Below are 20,790 nucleotides of genomic sequence, written 5' to 3' on the forward strand. Positions count from 1 at the left end.
CCTCTCACTGCCAGTTCTACTATTCCCTGAGCCAGGCGCCCCTCGCCATGAATGCATTGGCACACAGTTGGCCCTGGGCTCTAGGCAAGTATGCATTTCCTCCAGTGAGCCTGCTTGCACAGATGGAGTAAGGATCATTATTAAATTAATATTAGCCATAAAAGAGGTCCGGATTTTGCGATAATTAAAATGAAAAATTGAAAAAATATAAATTTTGTCAGAACCTCTAGTAGACAATCTATTTTGTTTAGTTATCTGTAAGAGGATCATTGGGTCTCATTCATGAAACACGAGCAGAACGATTTTTTGTGTAAATCGCGTGTAAAGTGGTTTTGGCGTAAATTTTAGGATTCATTAAAACGTTCGTATTTTCCAAATGTTAGTTGGTACGAAAGAAATCTACACCTGCTCCCAGTCACGCGTAAATAGTGCGTTTAACGTCTGAACGTTTTTCTCATTAATACAGCTGCATTTTAATTCACCTTAATCGGGTACATATTTACACAGCATTTTGAAAAAAATATTATATATATATTAATTACATACGGTTTTTCTTTTAACTTTTATTATGAGAGCCAGTAATAGGATATGTAATATGCTGCCAAACTTCCTTTTTTAGGACCTGATACGCCACTAGTAGGCTACGCTTGAAAATAAAATGTGGTGTTTTGAATGAACTTCTGATAATAAAACTTAAATTTCTGCAGCTGAGAAATGTTTCTTTTTCAGTCGCTTTTGAGAAGACATGTTGAAATCCTTCGTTTGGTGTCATAATATGATGCTCATATATAGTTGTCAGTCGGATTTAATAGGCGGGATTTATGGTAATTGAGAGTGAGCGTGCACGCGCGTCCCATTTACGACTGATTGGAATTCATTAACACACACACATTTCACTATCACATCTGACGTTTACGAAGTTTTTGTGAATCAGGAGAAGAGTTTTCGGGAAGTTCTCTTTACGCGCAAATCACTCAGATATTTACTCGTACATTTACGAATGTTTCATGAATGAGACCCATTATCTTTATTTGATACCAAAAAATTTTTTTGAGCAATTTATCCAGAATTGTGCAGCCTACTCCTATGTTTGACTGACTGTTTCTCCCATGGTATACAGTGATGAACAAATAGTAACCCCCTACTTCCCCATACCTTTTACAATTTATCTATATACTACATAGTGAATAAAAAAAGCATTGTTTAGAGCATTTTTAATACAATTAAGCACTAGTCAAGCTGAGATATCAAACAGGACCACAAGGAGATGGCAAAAGATTACTAAAACAAATGCCTTGACCTGACTTTACAGGCTTCTATACAGATCCATTCAGATTCTATTAAAAAAACACCTTCAGGCTTCAGCAGTGTCCAAAACAATTTAGCTTTTAAGTCAAATTCACACTGAAAATAATTCTGTAATGAAATCGGTCAGGTTTTCTCTGTAGCGGTTTTGAACTTAGGCTACTGTTTGAAGGCATTAGTTTACTGGATCCTTGAACTGAAAAGTTTACCCTTTAAAAAAAATAATCTGATGGCAAAATCTTGTTTCTTTTCATTATTAAGGTAGCCTATTGTTTCGTTATAATGTACTGATTCAAATTAGTAGTCAATAATTAAATATTATTTTATCACTCTGTGTGCCTCCCTGAAATGCACTGAAGCCCCAAACAGACTACTCTTGCATTCACGTGATTTGGAAATGAAAGGCGGGCACGGGCAAAATCATCAATCAAATTTAAACTGAATTAGGTGCATCCTTACCACATCAATGACTTTAGTGGGCATGTTTAGGGAATATTTGCATTTATTCACATGCAATTTTATTAGCTAGTCATGGTGGTCTGTCATGATTTTGGCTAATGCAGGATACTACTGAATGAGATTTAGAAGTCGGTATACGCAAAGCCGACTGATAAAGAAGTGGGTATATGCTGTATACCTGCGTATTCCCTCCACTACACCACTGCCTTATACCCTTCATGGATCTCTCTGTTGTCTTGGCTGGACTTTTGAAGGGTCCCTTTGAGCCGTTTGATTCAGTAGAGCTGAAGTTCCTGTCTCTCAAGACAGCACTCCTAATCACGTTCTCTTTCATCAAGAGGGACGGGGACCTCCAAACATTTTAAGTAAGTGAAGAGTGCCTTGTGTTCGGGCTGGCCTTCTCTCACGTGAATACGTGTCCAAGGTTCCCACCACTCCCTTCCGAGATCAGGTGATGAACCTGCAAGCACTGTCCCCGAAGGAGGCAGACCCAGCCTTTGTGTTGCAGTGTCCTGTAAGAGCATTACGCATATACGTGGACCGCAACCAGAGCTTCAGCAGCTCCTTGTCTGCTTTGGAAGTCAGCAGAAAGGGAAGGCTATCTCCAAGCAGTGGTTGGCCCACTGGATAGTGGACGCCATCGCCTTTTCGTACCAATCCCAAGGTGAGCCGTGCCCCCTGTGGGAGGGAGCTCACTCCACTCAGAGTGTTGCCTCCTCCTGGGTGCTGTTGCATGGCACTTATCTGGGAGACATCTGTTGAGCTACAGGCTGGGAGACATCTAATGGGACATTCACACCAGATGCGACTTGTGTGAATAAATTTTGCTATTTGCGAGTAGTTGGACGCTTGAACATTTTGAGTTCACTCGCTTCATTGGCCCGTGAAATTCACTTCAAAACAGAAGCGAATTCGCATCGTGGGAGGTGCTTCTGATTGGTTGAGGTCACGCAGCATTGTGATTTCAACCACCGTTTATTCTGATAATTTTCAGAATTATTCAGAATTACTGGACTTTCGTCTTGTCCTCGGGAGATCACTCATATATCCTATGCTGTTTATGTCCTTTATGCTTAGTAAATATTCCCATCCTTTTGTTTTTTCTTTTGATTAACACCGTTTATATATTGTAAATAATCACATCTTTTCAACCTCTCTTGTAAATCATTCATAATTTTTCAATCATTTTTTAAGTTTAGATTGTAATAGTTTTCTTGTTTTCAAATGATAAATGGAGCCAGCCTCCAAAAGTAATCCCTGCCTCGTTGATCCATTCTTATTACACTATACCACAACACTGGTCCAAACACAAATAACTATTTTTTACTATACTATTGTGAGTGTATTTGCAATAGGATATACTTAGTATGAATGTACAAATATTTGCCAAGTATTCTAGTCTTAACATAGAAATAATATTTTTATGTAACAAATATAAATTATGATTTACTGTGTTGTGCACAAAGTAACACAACAAAACCTTTGTTCCTTGTATCGGACATTTATTTATACAAAATAAATCAAATCAAATAAAAAAAATATAAAAACTATATACAAAGAACATTTACAACTATTTACATGCTGGAATAAAAAGGATCTTGCTTGAAAGAGGGAACAGTGAGGGCTAAAGTGAAGGAGAGGAGAAAGGAGAGTAAGTCTGGTTCATTCCCTGCAGAGATTTCTGCCTCTTTTTTTAAAACTACTTGTTATACTCCCATTGTTCCAAATTAAGTATAACTGTGCTGCTTTCATAAATGCCGATCCTGACTCGCCACCTCTTAATTAGGCGCGCCTAGAGAGAAGTGCATCTTTACGAATTATTATTATAATGAAAGAGGTTTTGTTTGTGATTTGTTTTATTTCGTTAAGTAGTCATTTAAAGCTTTCTCTCTCTCCCTCTCGCTGTACACACACACACACACACATATATATATATATATATATATATGACTGATAGAGAATATAAATGTGTATATATATACACACATTTATTTATTTATCATGTCTGTGAGGCATGTAGGCTATTCGCTAAGTTTTGGTTCATTTTTGTGAGCTACTCCTGTTCAAGATGAGACGGCAGAAAGAGCATCATGTTTGTTTTCTTTATTTTATAAGAGGGCAACGTTTTGTTGATTTCGTGAGTGCACACAAATAAAAGAAGACCCTTTACCATTACGAATGATGCATTGCTTTTCGTTTATGAGCAAAAATTATGGCATATCCACTGAAAAAAATGCAAGTGATCGTTTTGGGAGAAGGGGGAAAAAAGACTGGCTTAGGACATGGGCCGGTCTAGGGCCTGTGCGTCTCAGGCTATAGGGCCTAAATTTGAGGCCTTTTGGAAAGATACAAGTAGTACTGTATTAGAAAACTGTTTTATGATAGAAATGTTCAGCAATCGACAGTAATAGAATATTTAGTAATGCAAACTACTCAGCTTTTTATGAATTTCCAACGTTTTGATATGAAAATATGCGATAATGATTCATATAGCCTAAATCATAAATTAGTGTGGCAAGAGACATTTGCATTTTCAACTATAGACATATGAATGAGTGAATGTGCACATTTTAAAATAAAATGTAATTTTCAAATAGTGTAAATTGATTACTTCCTCATATGCAGAGTTCAGATGCAAAAGCCTCTAAGTGCTATTTTCTTTTAAAATTAGCATTTTTATCACGCTCCTGTGTGTAGGTTCACTAATTTCAGTTTGACGCCATGTCAAGTACTGGGGTTAGCATGGCCGGAGTCCAGTTATATACACAGTCATCGATTTATTCAATTCATATAGTTTATTAGACTAACTAGATTATATTGTATGTAGATGGCATTGGATATTTGAATGTGGCTTATGAACAGCTCTGCGAATATTGTGCAGAGTGGAATTCTTTAAATTGATATGTTTTATGTAGACTGTTGTTAACTGGTCTGTTAAAACAGAGCTGAAATGCTGGAATGTCTTGGAGACACTTATTTCCTGGCAAAGCTGCACTGTATACAGCAAGGATTTATTTTTCCGTGTACTGTAAGTAACACATTTCAGAGTTAAGTGGGTTTAAGACCACTGACTAAAATCTGACAGATTATGAAGGAATTAAGAAAGGTGGGGCCAGACATCAGCAACAGTATTTGCTAATTCTGATATTCTGTTGTCTAATTAGGGTTTAATCTAAACTCTATAGGGCTAGATACCCTTGCTCCAAAGCAGGGTACAGTTCTAATCTGGCCTTGGAAGGTCCACTGTCTTGCAGAGTTTAGGCCAAACGTGATCAAACTTACCCACCTGTAATTTTCTATACCTTGATTAGCTTGCTCATGAGTCTTTGAATAGAGATTAAATTCTCCAGGGTAGTCGCCCTCTATGGCTGAATCTGAAGAACCCTGAGTGGGCTAGAAAAAGATACAGTGTTCACCGGACTTAATACTGATGGTCAGGGCTCTGCTTGGTACACTGGACTCCCAAGGGTTAATCTTCAATGCCTTCAGTGTCAGCTTTATTGAATGTAGTCGTTCAGGAACAAAATTATCTTTTGTCCACAGGAGCATGTGCTGGTTCTTCATATAGGACATTTAGATCTGCATAAAGTGTGCTACTGTACTCTGGACACTTGCTTCACAGACATTCTGAACTGCTTCTTGCCTATTTACTGACATGATCAGTCACCTAAATGGCTGTAGTGGCACACGGTTGCCATTACCCACCCAGTGCTTTGCTGGAAGCACAGGTTCAGTGAGCTACATCTGTCTCGCTCATACTTCACATTTTCATGGATGTTTAACTCACTGCCTACTGGTGCTAAGTTGACTCCACATCATATTTCTTGTTTTCCAAGTCACTATTAGTGTCATGCTATTTAGAGTTTATGTAGTGATTAAATGAAGCAGGTAAAAAGAGACAGATGTATTATATATATGGCCTTTCATGTGGTGTTCCAGTAACTCAAATTCACTTTTAATGAATGAATTGCACATAGAATGATTTGAGTTTTTGAGTCCTTGATGTTTTGAGATTTGAAAGTTTTCACTCTGTATTTTTAGTTCTGAAAAAGGGACGCTATTCATAAGAGATTGTCACATCTAGGCCAATTAAGAGTATCCAACATTTTTATGGGAATTTGTTAAACATTGGCCACGAGTTAAATTTAGACTTCCTTACTCTTAATGATGCAATGATAATTACACATACGAGCTGGAAATGTGGATTTGAGGCAGTATTTAGTTCATAAAATATTAAGCCAGTATACAAGTATGTATTAGTTGAACACTGAAATCAATCAATAAAGAAATAACTTCAAAGGCAATTTTAATGATTACAATTTTATTGATGACAATTGCAGCAATCTTTAACATTTCAGACCAACAATTCTCCGCAAAAAATCAAAAGTACATTCAACAACTTTAACAGTTCATGATAGTTTTACCTCAAAAAGGCATGCTCCAAATTTCTCAGATAGCCTCCGATTTTCTCTTCATTTTTAGACCCCCTTGAATTCTGTTGTGAACAATTTGCTCAAAAGGAAACATCTTGCATGCATACAAAACGATATGCAGCAATGAATAAAGACTAGTTTTAAAGAAACTGTTTAACAAACAAAAACCAGCCTGGCAAATGTCTACTAAAAAGAAAAAAGAAAAGTTCCTGGTCATGGTCCACCTGTACAGCATTGATGCACATAAAATCCCTACGCTTATCAACAAAAGGCAAAGAATGTACTCAAAACATTTCATAGAACCGTTAGTCAACCAATAATATGGCATATGGCTACATTTCTATAATCAAAACTAACTGGCATCACCCTAAACTAACAATAACATTGACTTTGCAATGACAGATTCCTCATATTTTTACCTTATAATTGGAGCCCTTGAACAGTCTACGTTCAGCGGAGGGACAGACTCAAAGGATTCCTCCTTACGGACAAACTAGCTCAGGACCTGATTCTACGAACTACGCCTGCAGCATCTTCAACACTGTGAGTGAGAATGAAGGCAGCAATGTGGGACAAACGTTAGCACTATAGAGTGGCAACAAGAAAGCTTGCAAACCAATGAAACATGAGCATACATACAGTATACATCAGTTATCAGTGAGTGCATTCATAGGGCTAACTGGATCATTTTGCATTTGCATGCATTACGTAAGAATAGAACAGAACCACACTAAAGACTTACCAGGAAGCTAACAAATGGGCAAATCAAAATCAAAATTTTCAATTAAGGAAAATAAAAAAAAACAGCATAATTCTAGTTAGATTTCAACAGAGGAAAACATTTGTGAACTACAGGTCAAGGCCATGCAGTTGATATGGACAGAAAAAAAATACATCCACGAAATCTTACTTCTAACATTTGTGATGTACGTCAGTCTATCTACTACGAGAGACATCCTTCATTTAAACAGCGGCACAAATTGACCTCAGTTTCAAAGGTGAAAAGCATTACACTAGATCACAGGTTGAATCGTTTTGATTTCTTAGGATAATCTTACCTGTGTTATTGCTGCAGAACCTAAGGTGCAAGGTCAGGGATGACGCTGCAAGATCAGACATTGCACTGCTCACTAATGAACAGCCGAATAAAAAAATTAATAAACTTGCATCAAATTGACAGCCTCAATGACCTTAATCACAAACAGGTCAGGCACATATTTAGAAATAGAACATTAATACTAATTAACATTTGAAAGAGGCCATTTGCTGACGGTCTTTATGGGCTATGCAGTATAAAACACTTGTCAAATCACAAAAAGACGATTTGCATGTCTAGTCACTGTTAAACCACACATACGCAGATGGAAAAAGTTGCCATTTCTACAGACGAATTGACTTTAACACAGTTGTACACTTCACGGTTTCATATGAGAAGTCTGAGAGACAAGTCCTAAATTATTAAAGCAGTGTCAACATGGCAGTGTCTCAATTTATAAATATCACACAATGCTGTTACGACAAAAAAATAACAGTCCAATGTGAAGAAGGGTCAGGTCATTATCTTGAACATGTCAAATCAAAAATTACAGCCCTGATATACTTACCCAAAAAAGGGCAACATTTAGAGATTTATATACATTGCGTTTCATTCAGTCAAAGACAAGGCATTGACAGCAAACACAAATTGGGCCGCAAAATCATGTACATTTTGTACTTACAGTGGAGAGCTCATTTCACTGGTGTAGGAGGCCAGAGTCTCCAAAAACCTATAGGCCTATATTGGAGGAATGCTAACAGACAATGGGCAGAAAAAAAGTAGTCCATTTTCGCATTCGAGCTTTTTTAATCGTATCAAAATGTTTTTTAAAATGCCAGCAATATTGATAGAAATATATACACAGTTTGTGGATTTTAGACATGTAAAATATAGGATGGGGACAAGTAATTTCGCAAGACAAAACTGTTGATCAGAACACTTGACCTGCCCTGTAAAAAAGGAGCAAACTTGGGAGAACAATCTAAAATACTTGCAACATGACTGCAGTCACAATATAAAAAGGAACAGTTTATGTAAAGACGCATACTTGCTTACCGCCTTCCTAATCTCGCCTGTGAGGGAGGAAATGTCTCTCATTAACAGTGCACACTACCTCAACAAACCAGTTAAAATGCAATACAAGAATGAGCAACACTACAGCACTGAAGGGTTATTGCATGAATCACATACCTTGCCAACACAAAATCACCTTGCCTTAGATAATCTGCCTACACCTACATCCACAGCAATGACCAGTAAAAAAAAACAAAAAAAAAAACAAGGAAAATGCAGCATAAAAACAGCTGTCCATGTGTCAAACAAGCAATGTCAAATACCCAATGATCTCTTACTTGTGACTTTAAAATAGACCAGGAATATAAAAAAACAAAAAAAACCAAGGGTAAGAGAGTTGAAAAAAAAAAACAAAAAAAAAAAAAACAGAAGAGCAACATTTTTGTTCCGTAAATTTGCATACCCCCCCACCCCCATCCCAAAACAGGAAATGAATTTTACAAAACATACCCAACTTTTGCACCCCACTTACCAACACAGGAGGTTTCATTGTTTTATTGCAAAACACAACAGGCATATCATATTAAAACTGAGATGATTTACATGAAAAGGACTATAGTTAAGTCTCAGAACTACATGAGATACAGGAGATACAGGAGCTGGAATGACCAAAATTACCCAACTAAAAACAAACCATTCATTTACAAGAGTGGCAAAACAAAAAGGAAAAAATTATATATATATACTTGACTTTGGAGCTGGTCTGCGATCTAGTTTAAACACTCAAACCAATGAAATAAAGATCTTCATCATGGCGTCTGCATCCAAACATTTAACAAAGGTTTTTTCTGACAATGTAGCATTTACTTTATGTCCACTTCACATTACTGGCCCTGTGCAGAAGAAATACATAAGAAATACACATCATGTTAAGAGCAGAAACATTTATCCAACACCCTCCCCCAAAAAGTAAAAAAATAAAATAAAAAGCCTGTTTGAGGAGGAAAGTTTGGTTACGTGTTGTATCGATGACTCTTCTGGAAACCTGCTGAACCTGTTGAAGTAAATGTTGGGGGGGGGGGGGGGGGCAAAAACCGTTCACATGCACATCTACCATGTGAAGAGCGCAAAAAGCAAGGAGCAGAGTGGGAGTGTACCTGCTGAGCCTGGGGTGCAGCTCCCATCGCCTGAGGGGTGCCTTGGCCATAGTACGCTGCCTGTTGGCGGTAGTATTCTGCCCACGCTGCACTGTAATCTGGCTGACCTCCTGGCTGAGACGCTGTGGCTGCTGCAGCCGCCTGAGGCGCAGCTTGACCTGAAAAAAAAATAAAACCCAAAGCATTAAAGATGGGAGGTGAAGCAGAAAAATAATCTGGCACAAGACTGATTTAAAGATAAATTACTCCATGGCAATGTTTGTAAGAGGGGGAACGACCCCAGCCACACTACCTCCGAGTGGCGGGACAGAAACCCACTACTTTACTGTAGGGCACCCGAGTCAACAGCAGCTCTACTGGAGAGGACTGTGAAAGAGCTGCAGCTGCCCAGAACTATCAGAAATCAAAATAACTACATCTACGATATCTTACCTTGTTTCTTATAGTATTCTTCCCATGCCTTTGTGTAGTCCTGCTGAGGCTGTGCTTGACCTGAAAAGACATGATTAAACGGACATTAATCATGAGCTTAAACATTAGAGCAGTTATACTGAAGGTATCTTTACTGAATTACTGACAATTCTGGTAAAAACATGCAACTATACTGCATGCAAGTCTACCACCAAATTCATAAAAATAAAATGTCATCAGAATTGAAGATTTAGTTTAAAATGTCAGCGATTTTAAACTAAGTACAACTGGCATTGAAACTAGGGCTGTCACTTTTGTGAAAAAAGCATTTTCGATTTTTAAGACATAAGTGTTCATTGAATTGATTGTAAAATCGATTTTCCATGTCTAAAAAAAAAAAAAAAATAAGTTTCCTTTTTCAAAGCCAAATATCGGACGAACATAAAGAGAGCGCTGGAAATGCGTAAGTCAGCAATTTTCTTATTTATTGGCATTAGAGCTGTAATCAGGCCTTAAAAGTTAGGTCCGAAAGGACCCGAGCCCGACAGGTTTCGGCCCGAGCCCGGCTACATTTTGATAGACAGCTTTTTAAAAGCCCGAACCCGTTTACAGCACGACATTCAAATATGCGCACACACACTAGGCCACTTGGAAGTTGGAATAAAGAAATAAAATAAGTCCTCTGTAACATCTTAACATCTCAGCACTCTTAGGCATAGGCTCCTTTAGCCTAGAAATAGACCAACGCACCAATAAAAACGAGTCTTTAACAAATTAAGTTAAATTTTAAATTAAGATGGGTATTTGGCAATAAGGAATATAAGATAAAGGCTCCGCCGGATTTGCTTCGCCACTAGCAGCTGACATTTAATAAAAGAATGCCAACATTAGCGTATACTCTGTCCACATTACGATTTAAGCCTCAATGAATAGAGTTATCATTTGAAAAACCTTTACTCACAGAGATTAGGCTAGGTCTACATGTTTTTGAGTAGGAAAATGAATGAATCCACTGTAGATGTCTTCAGCGCGTTCCTCCAGTCACTGATGGTGTGTCATTATTCACTCATTATTCTCATTATAAACATGGTCAAAATTTTCCACACCTCAGACTTTGCTTTAGTTGCTGGTGCAACCAAAACATATTTTCGCCAGAGGCAAGCCTCCGTTGCACCTACTCAGCATCCATTTCACATCTTTCTCACGCTAATGGAAACACATCACATGACCGCTCATTTACCTCACAAACAGAGCGCAAGAAAGAGCCTGCGCAAGATGATATAAATTAAGCCCAAACCTGACGGGCAAAGATCTTCAGCTCTAATTGGCATGAAGTTTCGTGCAAAATAACAAACAGCAACAGGAGTGCAACAGGCATTCTCGAAAAAAATATATATGCAGAGGTGACTGCTGCCATAACATAAATGAAAAACATCACTGTAGGCTTCAACCCGGCTGCATTTATGATTTAGGCAATTCAAGGCAATTAGGCTGTGCAAGGTGGTGGTATTACTGCCAATCTTTCACCACAAAAGCGGGTCGCTGTCAGCTGGCAATGGTGACTCCTTTTCATAATTCCGCATCTCCTGTAAGAGGTCGCTTTCGAAGTCACTGGGTCTTATATGCGTGTAAAATTGCTGGTATTTTCTGTCTAGCTTTTGCAATGCCTACTGCACTTTCTGAATTCTTTATTTTCTTTTTCTGCTTGTTTGTGAGTTTTGTTACATCTATATTTTTATATTATTTTAAAATTAATAGTTTGGTTAAAATCGATTCCCTATTTTCATTTTCAAAACTTTTTTTGGTTGGTCCGATCGATTGTGCAATCGATTTTCGAACGAAAAGTGACAGCCCTAATTGAAACGGGCACAAATTTGAGAAGGTGTACACATTTATCCATTACATGCACAAAACTGAGCAGTACAATCTTATTCATGGTTTTTCGGTGTGTTAATCCTACTCTTCCTGAGACACTACAGCTCCTCATTCTGAACAGCAGGGATTGAGACCAATATTTCTGTGGACGGGCACCAAAGACAAAACTCACGCCACTAATTTGCCTCTCTAGACTCCCAAACGTAAAACAGGACTGATTGGCTATTCAAGCCCTGCTGCTATTTAACCTGATCTCTCAAAGAAAATAACCTCAAGCTACATTTGGCAAAATATTTATACCCAATTTCTTGCAATATTCCTCCCAGGCCTAGGTGTAATCTGCCTGTCCACTTTGACTTGGAGCTTGCGGGTCACCTGTTAGAAATGGTACAATTTGAGAAATTGAGAACCATTCTTTTAAAGGCTGCAGAAAGTCCTCCACCTGACTAGATGGCGCACTTTGCACAAACAGGTCGAGTGTCTCAGAAAATGCCCTGTCCATGGGTGCTAGTCGAAAAAGGCCATCCCAGAATAATGAATAAAGACCATTAGAAAAGCAACCTTGTACTGTGCAGTTATGGCTACACTGAAAGGCTAGCAAGTTCTACTGCACAACAGAAGCTCAAAGTGAAAGGAGGGTGACCGTTTTGTGGAGTGCAGGTTTATCTGTATATAAAAGAAAAACACCTTGTCCATTGGGTTGGGATGTGCCAGGGGCGGCTGATGTTGGTGTCATGGGGCCCTGGGGCTGCTGCTGGTACTGAGAATAATAGGCTGCCCATGCGGCTGCATTAGCATCAGCTGCTGCTTTATCTGCAGAACAAACAAGAGCTTAGCCCATTTTGTCTTCCTTCCAACAGACAACTGAAGCTGAATCAGTTTTAACTAGCAATGTGGATGGGCATTGGATGATTCTGAACTAAACCTTGTTTGTATGGCTAAGGGACAAACACTTACTGGGATCTGGCTGTCCTTGCTGCCATTGAGGGTATCCGTTGCCCCAGCCTTGAGCCTGGTATGGTGCTTGGGGACCACTGAGGATAAAAAAATAAGATACACTAAGTTCATTTCAAGATGAATTGGCACCTAAAGGCCCGAGTGAAAACACAGACAAATGCTAAAATTGAGAAGGAAAAAGTCCTTACTGTGGTCCAGGAGGGCCCTGGCCATAGGGCCCAGCGTTGTATGGGCCCATGGGAGCAGGTGGTCCAGGTGGACCGGGAGGGCCATGAGAAGGACCTCCGTGGGGCCCAGGAGGACCATGAGGGCCACCCATAGGGCTAACTGGTCCCTATGACAAAACAAAATTATTTTTAGTATAAACCAGGCAATAAGCAATAAATAGAGTTATAATACAATAAGTTCTGTGTCGGAGCAACATGTCAGAAAGACAATCATTTTATGTTTTTCAAAAAATCTGCAAAAATTTGTTAGGCCTGGGAAATCGCAGTACTCACTCCAATCTTCTCCTCAACCAGCTGTCTGGCATAGTCAATCTGTTGGGGTGATCCACGGACTGTGAAGATCTTTATATTAGGGTCCGAATTAGGTGGAGGGTTTCTTTGTAACTCTATCCTGGCTCCTGACTGCTGGCTGATGTTCTTAATGGTTTCACCCCCTGAAGGAACAAAAATAATAAATCAAGTGTTAATTTAATATAAATTTAGGTAATATAAAATTTGCACATCACAAGGAAAAGCAAATATCAATTAACCTTTGCCAATAATGAGGCCAGTCTTCATGGTAGGCACAGTGAAAGTGAATTCCTGCAAGCCGCCAGGAGGTCCCATGTTCCAGTTTCCCTGTCCACGTCCCCTCCCTCTGCCCCCGTGACCAGGGGGGCCTCCAGCCTGTACACTCCTCAGCAGGTCAGTCATGATATCTGCTGCGTGCTGTGCCCTGTCTGGAGGCCCCATAATCTGAGCGATCCTCTCTGGTGTGGAGCCATCATCTGAATCAAAAGAAAAAATACATGTCAAAGATTGGTGTTTTAACTCAGTGCCAGCTTCCTTGGCTATTTTCAGGGTGAGTAACAAGCTGAAAAAAAACAGCATTTTAAAGGCTTACATAGGGCTTCGTTTTTACAAAGGTAAGAAAACTATTCAGATTTGCATATTCTTACGCACCTGGTTTGAACTGAATCCTCACACCAGTGTCATTCTGAATCTTCTTGATCATTTCACCATTCCTGCCAATCACAATTCCCACTGCAAACCTTGGCACAGGGACCTAAAGCAACAGCATAAAACGTTAACTGCTTTTCAAATTTCCATTTAAAATGAAAATCACAAAATCTAAACATTATTCTCATGAAGCAGTACTTACATCCAGACTCTCTCCACTGCCTGCTCTAGAACCATACTCTCCTCTCTGTTCCCGGAAACCCTGATCTCTGATCAGATCCATCACCATGTCTTTAGCTTGCTGTACAGACCAAGCAATTAAAAAATATTTAGATGTACAGTCCATAATTTGGAATTATTTCAATGCAGCGCTGCAAAGGGTTAAAAGTACTCGCCTGAACTTTAAAAGGATCGCCAGAGATTCTGAGTGGTTTATCAGCCCCTGTGTTTTGGGGCCCTTCTTGAATCATGACCATTTTGACACCCGCACGTTCCTACAACACAAATGTTGAACAATTATATTAGTAAGTAAATGTCTGATAAAAAAAAAAAAAAAAAGTAGACTTCCAACCAAATAAATGGTTTAACGGCATTTGTTCACCTTACCTGTAATTGTTTGATAGTTTCTCCTCCCTTTCCAATAACCAGACCAGCTTTGGAGGCAGGGACCATGATCTCCTGAACAGACATCCCTGATCCATCATTGTGGTGGAATGCTGGAGAAGGTCTACCTTTCTCTACAATCTCTGTGAGCATTCCCTTTGCAGCCCTATTAAAGGAATGTATATTTTTGTATGTATATTCTAAAACCCACCATACTCAAATCAACTGAAAACGTTCTAAATGTGTGGAGATACTCACTGGATTGCATCAGGTGAGCCTGTTAATGTCACTGACCTATCTGGCATGCCACCACTGTCTGTTGGGTAGAGTGCAGAATAAGCATTGTCATTTTTTTTCTCTCCAAACGGCTGACAACAATCAGACTGAGATGCACACAGCAATTTGACTCACCGGGAGCAATCTGGATTTTGCAACCTGAGTCCTGCTGTATTCTTGAAATCTGTTCACCTCCCCTTCCAATAACTGAAAACAAGGGTTTAATTAGCATTGTCCTCGAAAGCAAGTAGCAATGGATATTTCTTTTTCCGAGTTCATTATCAACTCACTGAAGCCAACCATGCCATCTGGAACCTTGAACTCTTCTGATATAGACCTGCACAGAGATGTGATAATATGATACAAATACATAGTTTTGCATTTAATATTTTATTAAAAAAAATAAAATAAAAAATAGTTACCTTGATGGGCCACCCATGCCTCCCATTACAGATGAAAAAGCTGGAGCAAATAAAAGCATGAACTTATGAGTAATGGACACATCTTTTAAAAAAAGACATCTAATAGCAAATTAGAAATAGCAATGCTTACGGTCACTTGGTGGAACCTTCTTCGTTTCTGGTTGATCTATAAAAAAAAATAAGAAAAGGAAAAAAAAGACCAAAACAGTTTAGATAAAAAAAATGCACCCAAAACATCTAGTAGTACTGCTAACTATAGAAGTTCTAAATATCAGACTAAAACTTTTAACCCTTAATTGACCCTTTAATAGGTTTACATTTTTGGTCCTTGGAGTGAGATGGACCCCAAACTTTTACAGAGCGATTGCATAAATATACAAGCTCTCTCTCTCTTTCTCTCTATATATATATATTTTTTTTTTTCTCAACTATACATTTGCTGTGTTTTGTGTATATCTGGTAGTTTGTAACCCATTTACTGATTTACTGCATAATTACTCAACTTCGCCATAAATTGGCTTATGAAAAAAATCATTTAAATGACCTAAATTAATTATAACCGGTTTCTGGATATTGGGCCATGTGTAGGGGATTGAATACTATCATCTGCAGGTTATAGGAAAAACTTTAGGAATTACTGTTAAAGAAAGAAAGTGCAATGCCCACATATTCAGCAGAGGTTCACAGCGACTCATTTTTCAGTTCAGTTTCAAGTAAATTTCCATTGTTTTCTTCATGTTTCAACTTATCCTGGCAACTTCAGGGTTTGCCATACATTGATTTATTTGTGGCGGGCTGCCATAATATTAAAACTGACCACCACAAATATATTTTCCAAATGGATTTGACTTCATTGAAGAAACATGAGCACTGCATGTTTCAAAATCAAAAAACAGAGCGAGTGTTTTTATATCACTGTATTTCAGAAGGTAACCAACTGTTTTTAGAAAATTTTCGATGTCATTTTAATTTCATCCTGCATGTAATGCCTGATAAAGCAGCGTTTGTAGGGCCCTATGATTTCCATGATGCTGTAAACGCGGACAGAATCGCGGAATCCAGCCATAAAAACTAAATTTACAGTTTAACGCAGAACGTCACGGAATTTGCCAAAATTTTATTTAATCAAAAGTAGGTTATTGCACTTACATCAAATATGAACTAATATCTGTAAATATTAAGCCAGAAAAGTCTATTTAAATATGAATTTTGCATGTTCTGCGTGTCTGTGTTAATGAATGGCACAGAAGCGCGGCTTCGTCTATTATACACATGGAAGCGCACGTGAAGATTTCAGCTTCTGTCGTCTCTCTAAATGAGGACGTGAACACATGAACAACATCTCCACAACTGCTCTGAGAGTCACTTCATGAGCAATTGACCATTTGATTTCAGTAAAACTAGCGTCATCACGTACACAGAAGTGTAAAGCAGGGGTCTCCAACCTTTTTGTGAGTGAGGGCTCCCTGAAGGGATAAAATAGTCTTGAGGGCTACTTGTTTGATATAGGCACACACACACACACAAAGTTTTGAAAAATACAACAACAAACAGTAATATTGTTAAATATTATGACAAATGAATTTATGATTACCGTATATATCCGAATATAAGACAAGTTTTTTGTCCTAAAAATAGGCTGAAAAATGGGGGGTCATCTTATATTCGCGATATAGACAAAATCACGGGGGGAAAGGGAGACAGAACAACGGCATAAATATGAAATAGCGACTGAATGATTTAGGCTATACTTGCATGTAAAATTAGAAAAGCAACATAATATCTGTGTTCAACTAAATTAAAATGCTGCTGCTCTGCCGCGCGAGATGCCGAGAGAACAAGAGAGGTGCGCGCACGAGACGCAGAGCGAGAGAGAGACAGAGACAGTGTTGCCAGATTGGAAATGTCCAAGTATCGTACCAGAAGTTAAAATTATCGTACACGAGTCAAAAGAGTTATCTATTCTAAACCAACAACATTTTGACACGCCCTGCAAATTACCACAATAGATAACAAGGCGTATTGTTGGACGGAAGCAGTGAGACAAAATACTATCCCAGTGACTGTCTGCGTCGCAGTGCATATTAAAACATATTAAAATGATTTTTAGCACTTGCTTTGTCGCGTCCAGTGAAGAAGGAATTTAGCTGTTTCTGCGTGGTGCAGTTAACTCCACATCTGAGCCGCTGTCATCGGAATCCTGCGTGTTGCCAGATGTTGAAGGGGTTCTTGCTGTCATGGACCGCAACTAGTGCTCGTTGGCTTTAGAGCAGGGGACTCCTGTATTCTTAACACACCCTGAGGTGCACACGAACGCATTTAGAGTGTCTGTAATGAGCCGATTTCGTGTATGAGTAAACAAGTTCTATGACTGGAACATTTACATTTTCATAAAATTCTGAAATTCTCGTACATTATTGATCGTACATTGTACATAGGTAAAAATTATTGTACAAATATGATAATTATCGTACGTCTGGCAAAGCTGGACAGAGACAGAGGTGCGCGCGCGCGAAACGAAGAGCGAGCGAGCGAGAGGTGCGCGCACGAGACGCAGAGAGAGAGAGAGAGACGTGCAGGTTTCTAAATGTTTTTAATTATTGAATTATTTTAATAGGTTTTAATGGTATATGAAATGTCACCAATAGTTAATTTCTCATTTTATGCCATTATCATAAAAAAAAAAGAAAGATTACAATTCAGGCTATTTATAGAACGTGCTCGGCGGGCGACTCAGAGACTCCACGCGGGCTACCAGGTGCCCGCGGGCACCATGTTGGAAACCACTGGTGTAAAGGTGTTCACATCAACCCGTCAAAAAAATACTACTACTAAAAATAATCAAACAATTTTTTTAAGGTTTAAATCACACAACATTTCTTCCATGTTTATAGTAGTTAAAACATTTCATAAGGCTATTTTAAGAAACAACATGCAAAAAAAAAACAGAATTAGAAAAAATTGTACACATTTTATTTTTTTAATAAATTAGATAAGTTTGTTGATTAATACACCTTAATTTAATCATGAAAAAGTATTAAAAATTAGAACTTAATTGAAAAAAATGGAATCCAGAAAAAAAAATGGAATTTGAAAAAAAAAAAAATTCAAATGATTTCATTGGGCCCTTTGTTTGTGAGCTCAGCACAGCTTTATAGCTGTTACTGGAGAAACCTCTCCTACTCTTAAAGCACCTCCTGCTGGCAGAAAATTACTTTGCACCTACATTAGTGGTTTTCAAATATTAGGTATTTTGGTATAATATGGACGCGCAACACTAGGGCTGTGCAAAAAAATGTGAGAAAGATGTGCATGAAAATCGCATTTGATTTTTTGCACAGCCCTACGTAACACATTCAGATCTATCTACTGTCTAATTAACTTTTAATAAACTACAGAACAGCATGAGCCAGAAGCAAGGTGCCTCACGCAGGCAATGCTTATATGCTTATTTTACGGGTTCGTAACAACATGGGGGTAAAGTGATTACAAAATGTTCATTTTGGGGTGGAATAACCCTTTAGGGGTTGCTCAATGGTAGCTTCTGTTTTTTTTAGGCAAAAAGAAACCAAAACACAAAAACAAACTGATATATTTTTATAAACACTTTTTTTTTTTAGAAGCAATGAAAACTCTTTAGTACAATGAAATCCACTGAAAATATAAAAAAACAATTACTGAAATATTTTTTAAATAAAATATAGCACACGTAAAAAAAAAAGGATTAAACAAGTTAGTTATATATCAATGTTGTTTATGTGGACCATTATGCACAATAACAAAGCCCATTACAAGGCACATATGATCTTACCTCCATCTTCAAGGGGTCTCTTCTGTCCACCATAACCAAAATCATTGGATACTGGAGAGTGGGGTACACCATCACCTCCTATCTTTGCAGCTATCTAAAATAATAGTGAAATGCACGGTCAACATATAAACAGTAATACAATAAAATAATATAAGTCTGTGTAGACAAACGTGTATGATCAGAACAAGACTGTACAGTGTATGGCCTGCACAGAGTCGCTACTGTTGTCCTGGACAAAACTAGGTAGACTTGTTTGCATCAAAAAAGGAGGAAGTTGCACGCGGCTTAGCCATTTATTTGGACGAAAAGAAACACTAACAAAAACACATTTATGAATGTCTTCCTACGTCTATGGACCTATTTCCAGCTATAAATAAATGGTTCGTATACGTAAACTACAGTTAAAAAATGTCTAATAATGCGTAGTTTCAACATTTAATTTGCGTTTTAACTTATTGGAACGTTCGCATCATTCCACAAAACACACTCTGCTTCACTTAAGTTTTTAAAATAAAACACTAAAGAATAAATTAAACAGAAGAAAAAACGCACACAACTGAAACCTCTTTGTTGCAACGCATCAAGGCCTCAAGCTAGCACGTTAGCTAGCGAGCGGTTACGTTTCACGTTCATTTTAAACTGAAAGCTTTAAGATACTAAATACCTTCGGACGCTTCCAAAGTACTCACTTGTCTGGCTCTCTGAAGGGCGTCTTTAAATGCGTCGTTCATCCCTCCACCGGAGTTTGATGACGGTGGAGCCACGTTAGAGTAATCGGCCATGATTGAGGGAACGATCTTCTCGAGCTGAAGGAAAATGGCCGTACGCGCGAGAGTGATGAAAAGAACTGACTGAAGCCGCTTCGATCCTGTTCCCACTTCCGCTCGATACACAAACGCGGAAATACGATAAAAGTCCTTCTTTCCGTAATCTACCAATGTCTCCAAATTTACAGTAGACACCACAATATTAAAACATTTCGTTCTGTCTGTCCACATATTTTTTCTATACGCCCCATGACGCTTTGCGCAAATTTTGGGAGTAGCTTCCATTTACAATGTAAACAATCCGCAAAAGATTCGCTCTTATCACCGCAATAATAAGCATTTTGAAAAATGTGGCATTATTTTACTCACCCTTCAACCATCGATAATTAAAAGTAAATTTAAAAGTAAAAAAAAAAGCATTAACAAATTACTTTCTACATACCATAACTCCCAAAGATCCTCCTTCTATTCACAGTGATACGGACTAGTTAAATACCATTTAATATAGGTGCATCTAAAAAAATTATAATAAAATTGTGGGGAAAAGGGTTCATTTTGTTTTGTAACTTATTCAAAAAGTGAAACTTTCATATATTCTAGATCTGCGGTTCCCAAACTTTTTTTCCTGTGCACCCCCTTCTATGTCCCAACCGGGTTGGCGCACCCCCAATCCCAACTTAAAAAAAAATGCAACAAAGCTGTATTTTATCGCCATATAAAGAATAATCGTTTAATCGTGCGCAAAAAATTATTTGCAGTTGTGTAAAAGAAACATTGCATCACAGTCCCGCCCACAGCCCGAGAGCGCTCTGGTGCCGGAAGTAAATTTCCCATTCATTTCTCCCATTGACTTTCGGAAAAATCCGTATCTAAAGAGTTTTAGAGCATGTGTGAGGATAACCAGCTATGGCTGAACTCATAAGCATTTAACATATAATTTCGAGTGAAAAAATTAAGAGAAAATCCAAAAAAAGTAAAAGGTACAAGACTGTGTACATATTTTCATTTCGAGCGCAGGAACTACTCATCCCATAAACCACCGCGACTCATTGAATTCGACTGAAGCCAGGCGGCAAGGAAGTCGACCGGAAGTTGAAG

The 20,790-nt window shown here is 38.3% G+C and overlaps 1 protein-coding gene across 1 annotated transcript; it reads right to left on the reverse strand.

Annotated features, from left to right (window-relative positions):
• Positions 1–6,068: 6,068 nt before the first annotated feature.
• On the reverse strand, positions 6,069–19,793 carry LOC113046008 (far upstream element-binding protein 1-like). The gene is made up of 19 exons (XM_026206828.1): positions 19,615–19,793; positions 18,926–19,019; positions 15,245–15,280; positions 15,115–15,154; positions 14,983–15,029; positions 14,828–14,899; positions 14,675–14,732; positions 14,420–14,582; positions 14,209–14,307; positions 14,016–14,114; positions 13,817–13,919; positions 13,405–13,641; positions 13,148–13,308; positions 12,836–12,981; positions 12,648–12,724; positions 12,378–12,503; positions 9,837–9,896; positions 9,405–9,562; positions 6,069–9,140 (listed from the first exon to the last, which is right to left on the reverse strand). The coding sequence occupies exons 1-19, from the start codon at positions 19,705–19,707 to the stop codon at positions 9,132–9,134; spliced, it is 1,878 nt and encodes a 625-aa protein (XP_026062613.1). The 5' UTR covers positions 19,708–19,793; the 3' UTR covers positions 6,069–9,131.
• Between the last annotated feature and the right edge of the window lie 997 nt (positions 19,794–20,790).

The sequence above is a fragment of the Carassius auratus genome, chromosome 27 (assembly GCF_003368295.1).
Source record: "Carassius auratus strain Wakin chromosome 27, ASM336829v1, whole genome shotgun sequence".
NCBI classification, from domain to species: domain Eukaryota; kingdom Metazoa; phylum Chordata; class Actinopteri; order Cypriniformes; family Cyprinidae; genus Carassius; species Carassius auratus.

Bases quoted from the DNA above. Each gene is read 5' to 3' on its own strand.
- LOC113046008 (XM_026206828.1), bottom strand. From the start codon at position 19,707: ATGGCCGATTACTCTAACGTGGCTCCACCGTCATCAAACTCCGGTGGA. The intron at 12,504-12,647 runs GTAAGTGTTTGT...TTTGTTCTGCAG, and splicing joins GCAAGGACAGCCAGATCCCA to ATAAAGCAGCAGCTGATGCT. The intron at 9,897-12,377 runs GTGTTTTTCTTT...ATGTCTTTTCAG, and splicing joins ATCCCAACCCAATGGACAAG to GTCAAGCACAGCCTCAGCAG.